General features: G+C 42.2%; 1 protein-coding gene across 1 annotated transcript; it reads right to left on the reverse strand.

Moving 5' to 3' along the window:
* Nucleotides 1-6074: 6074 nt before the first annotated feature.
* Nucleotides 6075-7709, reverse strand: LOC138373659 (Kruppel-like factor 18). The gene has a single exon (XM_069340002.1). It carries the CDS (start codon nucleotides 7707-7709, stop codon nucleotides 6075-6077), a length of 1635 nt encoding a protein of 544 aa, XP_069196103.1.
* Between the last annotated feature and the right edge of the window lie 483 nt (nucleotides 7710-8192).

Below are 8192 nucleotides of genomic sequence, written 5' to 3' on the forward strand. Positions count from 1 at the left end.
AAGGTGAGAGAGGGGGGGGTGGGGAAGGTGAGAGAGGGGGGAGGGAAGGTGAGAGAGGGGGAGGGAAGGTGAGAGAGGGGGGAGGGAAGGTGAGAGAGGGGGGAGGGAAGGTGAGAGAGGGGGAGGGAAGGTGAGAGAGGGGGGGTGGGGAAGGTGAGAGAGGGGGAGGGAAGGTGAGAGAGAGAGGGGGGAAGGTGAGAGAGAAGGGGGGAGGGAAGGTGAGAGATGAAGGGGAAGGTGACGGATGGGGGAGGGAAGGTGAGAGAGGAGGAGGGAATGTGAGAGAGGGGGGGGAGGAAAGGTGAGGGAGGGGGGAGGGAAGGTGAGAGGGGATGAGAGAGAAAGGGGAAGGAAGATGAGAGAGAACATACGAACATAAGAACAAAGGTAACTGCAGAAGGCCTATTGGCCCATACGAGGCAGCTCCTATTTATAACCACCCAATACCACTCATATACAGGTCCAACCCGCGCTTGAAACAATCAAGGGACCCCACCTCCACCATGTTACGCGGCAATTGGTTCCACAAATCTACAACCCTGTTACTGAACCAGTCTTTCCTAAATCTAAACTTATCAAATTTATTCCCATTGTTTTGTGTTCTGTCTTGTGTTGATACTTTTAATACCCTAATGATATCCCCTTTTTATGTCCTTTCATCCACTTGTAAAACTCTATCATGTTGACCAATCCACACACTAGAAAATGAAGGGACGACGACGTTTGCAAATAATTGCAAAATCAATTCATCTTCATCATGAAAAACATAAATTAATAAATGAGTCGTAACATGGTTTTACAAATGGCCGTTCATGTTTAACAAATTTGCTATCATTTTATTCCAGCATAGTTGAGGCAGTTGATAGTGGTATGGATTGTGATGTTGTGTACCTTGACTTTAGCAAAGCTTTTGATACAGTGCCACATGAAAGACTGATTAAAAAAATAGAAGCTCATGGTATTGGGGGTGCTATATTAAGTTGGATTAGGGCATGGCTATTCCAAAGGAAACAGAGAGTTAGTATAAATGGGGTTAATTTAGAGTGGGATAATGTTGTTAGTGGAGTGCCTCAAGGCTCTGTCCTGGGACCTTTGTTGTTTATAATATATATAAATGATTTAGATTCAGGTTTGAGTAGCAACATCTGCAAATTTGCAGATGATCTAAAATCGGTAGGGAAATTAACACGGAAGAAGACTCACTATCACTTCAAGTTGATCTAAAGTGGGTTTTGAAATGGTTTAAAGATTGGCAGATGCAGTTTATTGCTGATAAATGTAAAGTTCTGAAGCGAGGTAATGTCGATAGAGTTACAAGATACGAGCTAGATGGTGTTGAGATTACGAAGTCGGATTGTGAAAGGGATCTGCGAGTTATGATAAGTAAGAATTTAAAACAAAAGGATCAATGCATGAATGCTCGTAATAAGGCAAATAGGACACTGGGATTTATTAATCGAAGCGTTAGTAACAATTAAAAGTTCTTCAGCTATATCTTGCTCTGGTTAGGCACCATTTAGATTATGCAGTTCAATTTTGGTCGCAGTACTATAGAATGGATATAAATTCACTTGAACATGTCCAGCATAGGATGACTAAGTTAATTCCCCAAATTAGAAATCTTTCATATAAAGAAAGATTAACAAAGCTTAAGTTGCATTCACTGGAAAGGCGAAGAGTTAGGGGTGACATGATAGAGGTTTACAAGTGGATGAATGGACATAACAGAGGGGATATTAGTAGGGTGTTAAAAGTATCAACACAAGACAGAACACGAAACAATGGGTATAAATTAGATAAGTTTAGATTTAGGAAAGACTTGGGTAAATACTGGTTCGGTAACAGGGTGGTTGATTTGTGGAATCAATTACCGCGTAACGTGGTGGAGGTGGGGTCCCTCGATTGTTTCAAGCGTGGGTTGGACATGTATATGAGTGGGATTGGGTGGTTCCTATGTTTCGGTCCGTCCTGGACCATTCTCAAGTCGATTGTCAAGTCGATCACAATCGAAATGAGAATGGTCCAGGATGGACCAAAATATCGTAGTCTCTTCATTTTCTGGTGTGTGGATTGGTCAACATACTTCAGCCACGTTATTGTGACTAGTCGCCTGGACCTCTATCATATCACCCCTAACTCTTCGCCTTTCCAGTGAATACAATTTAAGCTTTGTTAATCTCTTCTCTTCATATGACAGATTTCTAATTTGGGGAATTAACTTTGTCATCCTACGCTGGACACGTTCAAGTGAAATTATATCCATTCTATAATACGGCGACCAAAACTGAACTGCATAATCTAAATGGGGCCTAACTAGAGCAAGATATAGCTGAAGAACAACACCAGGTGTCTTGTTACTAACGCTTCGATTAATAAATCCCAGCGTCCTATTTGCCTTATTACGAACAGAGAGAGAGAGAGAGAGAGAGAGAGAGAGAGAGAGAGAGAGAGAGAGAGAGAGAGAGAGAGAGAGAGAGAGAGAGAGAGAGAGAGAGAGAGAGAGAGAGAGAATGAGAGAGAGAGAGAATGAGAGAGAGAGAGAGAGAGAGAGAGAGAGAGAGAGAGAGAGAGAGAGAGAGAGAGAGAGAGAGAGAGAGAGAGAGAGAGAGAGAGAGAGAGAGAGAGAGAGAGAGAGAGTGAAGGAGTAAGGTAGAGGAGAGAGGAAGAAGAACAGCAAGTAATATAGTGAGTGAAGGTATGAGATATTCAACCCGAAGAATTATGTAAAGTACATAGCATATAATTGACCTCCAACGAACACATTGCAATTGTATGCGATGCTACACTATCCTGCCCTGGGTACCCACGAATGGGGCACGATGCCTCGCCCAGTCGTGGTCCACCTTGTGGCAGGCACAGGTAGGCAGTTAGACTAACGCCTGATGACAAAACACCGTGTTATTACCAGTGATCTGCGGACTCCTAGCCTAGGGAGCCAGTCGGCCGAGCGGACAGCACGCTAGACTTGTGATCCTGTGGTCCCGGGTTCAATCCCGGGCGCCGGCGAGAAACAATGGGCAGAGTTTGTTTCACCCTATGCCCCTGTTACCTAGCAGTAAATAGGTACCTGGGTGTTAGTCAGCTGTCACGGGTTGCTTCCTGGGGGTGGAGGCCTGGTCGAGGACCGGGCCGCGGGAACACTAAAGCCCCGAAATCATCTCAAGATAACCTCCAGCCACCTCCCTCTCCCTCTCCCTCTCTCTCTCTCTCTCTCTCTCTCTCTCTCTCTCTCTCTCTCTCTCTCTCTCTACCATCACGGGAGATGAGGACGCGACCCCAGCTTCCTCTCAGAGCATCTTGTTACCATCTCCCGACACTGATTGCCGTGAGCTGACATCCGGGAAGGTTCGAACCCCGAACACGATACCTCTCTTTCAAGAAGCCCCCGCGAGCCAGCCTGCTTCGATTACCCTGAATCATACCGACGACGGGTAAATGGGAGGCTGTTTTGCCTGTGTGTTTGTGTGGGTTGTGGTTGATCTCCTGTCACACAATCGGGAACCTTAGCCACTGACATAAGAACAAAGGTAACTACAGAGGGCCCGTTGTCCCATACGAGGCAGCTCCTATTTATAAACATATACATCCTATACATAAATTAATAATTGAGTCGCAACATGGTTTTATAAATGGCCGTTCATGTTTAACAAATTTGTTATCTTTTTATTCTAGCATTGTTGAGGCAGTTGATAGTGGTAAGGATTGCGATGTTGTATACCTTGACTTTAGCAAAGCTTTTGATACAGTGCCACATGAAAGACTGATTAAAAAAATAGAGTCTCATGGTATTGGGGGTGCTATATTAAGCTGGATTAGGGCATGGCTATACCAAAGGAAACAGAGAGTTAGTATAAATGGAATCAAGTCAGAGTGGGAAAATGTTGTAAGTGGAGTGCCTCAAGGCTCTGTCCTGGGACCTCTGTTGTTTATAATATATATAAATGATTTAGATTCAGGTTTGAGTAGCAACATTTGCAAATTTGCCGATGATACGAAAATCGGTAGGGAAATTAATTCGGAGGAGGACTCACTATCACTTCAAGTTGATCTAGATAGGGTTTTGAAATGGTCAAAGGATTGGCAGATGCAGTTTAATGCTGATAAATGTAAAGTTCTGAGGTTAGGTAATGATGATAGAGTTACAAGATACGAGCTAGATGGTGTTGTGATTGCGAAGTCGGATTGCGAAAGGGATCTGGGAGTTATGATTAGTAAGAATTTAAAACAAAAGGATCAATGCATAAATGTTCGTAATAAGGCAAATCGGACACTTGGATTTATTAATCGCAGCGTTAGTAACAAGACACCTGGTGTGGTTCTCAAGCTATATCTTGCTCTAGTTAGGCCCCATTTAGATTATGCAGTTCAGTTTTGGTCGCCATATTATAGAATGGATATAAATTCACTTGAACGTGTCCAGCGTAGGATGACTAAGTTAATTCCCCAAATTAGAAATCTTTCATATGAAGAAAGATTAACAAAGCTTAAGTTGCATTCACTGGAAAGGCGAAGAGTTAGGGGTGACATGATAGAGGTTTACAAGTGGATGAATGGACATAACCGGGGGGATATTAATAGGGTATTAAAAGTATCAACACAGGACAGAACACGAAACAATGGATATAAATTGGATAAGTTTAGATTTAGGAAAGACTTGGGTAAATACTGGTTCAGTAACAGGGTTGTTGATTTGTGGAACCAATTGCCGCGTAACATTGTGGAGGTGGGGTCCCTCGATTGTTTCAAGCACGGGTTGGACAAGTATATGAGTGGGATTGGGTGGTTATAGAATAGGAGCTGCCTCGTATGGGCCAATAGGCCTTCTGCAGTTACCTTTGTTCTTATGTTCTTATGTTCTTATTTATAACACCCCAATCCCACTCATATACATGTCCATCCCGCGCTTGAAACAATGGAGGGACCCCACCTCCACCACGTTACGCGGTAATTGGTTCCACAAATCAACAACCCTGTTACCGAACCAGTATTTACCCAAGTCTTTCCTAAATTTAAACTTATCTAATTTATATCCATTGTTTCGTGTTCTGTCTTGTATTGATACTTTTAATACCCTATTAATATCCCCCCCTTTTGTTATGCCCATTCATCCACTTATTCACCTCTATACATGTCACCCCTATTTCTTCGCCTTTTTATAGAATATTATTTAATTTGTCAATCTTTCTTCCTCTGACAAGTTTTGTAATTTGAGGGATTAAACAAATCGACAAAAGCCGTGACGAGGAGTCCGAGAGCATCCCAGACGCTGCCTTAATCGACTGAACTACGACGTGGTCAAAAGGAGTTGAAACCGAAGTTCTACTGAACTTACTGGATCCTTCAGCCTCTCCGAGACACAAACCAGGATTTTAAACAACTCCCCCCATGCACTCGAGCTATGTCAATAGGCCGTTCTCCCTCTTCGCCCTTACTTCATTACACACATAAATCACAATTGCGTGATGCATCAAATGAACAATTTTGTTCATTTGATGCATCAAATGAACAATTTTGTTCATTTGATGCATCAAATGAACAATTTTGTTCATTTGATGCATCGCGCAATTGTGATTTCTGTGTGTATTGAGGGATTAACTTTGTCATCCTACGCTGTACGCGTTCTAGTTAATTTATATCCATTCTATAGTACGGCGACCAAAGCTGAACTACATCATCTAAATAGGACCTAACCTGACGTCATTGTGGATGTCATTGATAAATTAAACAAGAAGCTTCTATTTCAAATCTGAGATGCGAATTTAAATTTAATGATCTCTCTACTGAAAAGAAGTCGATTAACACCATGAGTGGCATTCTATTCCAGTGTTCTTGCTCTCTCTCTCTCTGTCTCTCTCTCTGTCTCTCTCTCTCTCTCTGTCTCTCTCTCTCTCTCTCTCTCTCTCTCTCTCTCTCTCTCTCTCTCTCTCTCTCTCTCTCTCTCTCTCTCTCTCTCTCTCTCTCTCTCTCTCACTCTCTCTCTCCACCCCCCGTCAAGCCTTGAATTGCGTCTGCCCATCTTAGTCGGCAACACAATTTTTTTTTAATGAAGAAATTTCAAGACTAACGATCAGTTATCAGGGGGAAAGCGCCAAGCCATTACGACAATATGGCACTGGGAAGGGCTCAGGTAAATTATTTGGGATGGGACCATTATCAAGTAATAACTGACCATTATCAAGCAGTAACTGACCATTATCAAGTAATAACTGACCATTATCAAGCAGTAACTGACCATTATCAAGTAGTGACTGACCATTATCAAGCAGTGACTGACCATTATCAAGTAGTAACTGACCATTATCAAGCAGTAACTGACCATTATCAAGTAATAACTGACCATTATCAAGCAGTAACTGACCATTATCAAGTAATAACTGACCATTATCAAGCAGTAACTGACCATTATCAAGTAATAACTGACCATTATCAAGCAGTAACTGACCATTATCAAGTAATAACTGACCATTATCAAGCAGTAACTGACCATTATCAAGTAGTGACTGACCATTATCAAGCAGTGACTGACCATTATCAAGTAGTAACTGACCATTATCAAGCAGTAACTGACCATTATCAAGTAATAACTGACCATTATCAAGCAGTAACTGACCATTATCAAGTAATAACTGACCATTATCAAGCAGTAACTGACCATTATCAAGTAATAACTGACCATTATCAAGTAATAACTGACCATTATCAAGCAGTAACTGACCATTATCAAGTAGTGACTGACCATTATCAAGCAGTAACTGACCATTATCAAGTAGTGACTGACCATTATCAAGCAGTAACTGACCATTATCAAGTAGTGACTGACCATTATCAAGTAGTGACTGACCATTATCAAGCAGTAACTGACCATTATCAAGCAGTAACTGACCATTATCAAGCAGTGACTGACCATTATCAAGTAGTGACTGACCATTATCAAGCAGTGACTGACCATTATCAAGTAGTAACTGACCATTATCAAGTAGTAACTGACCATTATCAAGCAGTAACTGACCATTATCAAGCAGTGACTGACCATTATCAAGCAGTGACTGACCATTATCAAGTAGTGACTGACCATTATTAAGCAGTGACTGACCATTATCAAGCAGTAACTGACCATTATCAAGCAGTAACTGACCATTATCAAGTAGTAACTGACCATTATCAAGCAGTAACTGACCATTATCAAGCAGTGACTGACCATTATCAAGCAGTGACTGACCATTATCAAGCAGTAACTGACCATTATCAAGCAGTGACTGACCATTATCAAGCAGTGACTGACCATTATCAAGTAGTGACTGACCATTATCAAGCAGTGACTGACCATTATCAAGCAGTAACTGACCATTATCAAGCAGTAACTGACCATTATCAAGCAGTAACTGACCATTATCAAGTAGTAACTGACCATTATCAAGCAGTAACTGACCATTATCAAGCAGTAACTGACCATTATCAAGCAGTAACTGACCATTATCAAGCAGTAACTGACCATTATCAAGTAATAACTGACCATTATCAAGCAGTAACTGACCATTATCAAGCAGTAACTGACCATTATCAAGCAGTAACTGACCATTATCAAGCAGTAACTGACCATTATCAAGCAGTAACTGACCATTATCAAGTAGTAACTGACCATTATTAAGTAGTAACTGACCATACCAACTGCCACTATAGAGCACTACAGAGAGAGCACTAAAGAGCATTGAAGACCAGTTTAGAACACAGAGAGCTATAGAGCACTATAGAGGACTGTAAACTACCGAGGAGAAATTTAGTGCACTGGTAATAGTTGTAGTGTACTGTAGAGGGTGACTGAGCACTACTGTAGAGGGTGTCAGAGCACTACTGTAGAGGGTGACCGAGCACTACTGTAGAGGGTGTCAGAGCACTACTGTAGAGGGTGACACAGCACTACTGTAGAGGGTGACACAGCACTACTGTAGAGGGTGACACAGCACTACTGTAGAGGGTGACACAGCACTACTGTAGAGGGTGACAGAGCACTACTGTAGAGGGTGACAGAGTACTACTGTAGAAGAAAGAGTACTACTGTAGCGGGTGATAGAGTACTACTGTAGAGGGTGGCAGAGCACTACTGAAGAGGGAAGCAAAGGACTATTGTAGAGGGTGACAGAGCACTACTGTAGAGGGTGACAGAGCACTACCGTAGAGGGTAGCAGAGCACT

The sequence above is a fragment of the Procambarus clarkii genome, chromosome 43 (genome assembly GCF_040958095.1).
Source record: "Procambarus clarkii isolate CNS0578487 chromosome 43, FALCON_Pclarkii_2.0, whole genome shotgun sequence".
In the NCBI taxonomy this organism is placed as follows: Eukaryota; Metazoa; Arthropoda; class Malacostraca; order Decapoda; family Cambaridae; genus Procambarus; species Procambarus clarkii.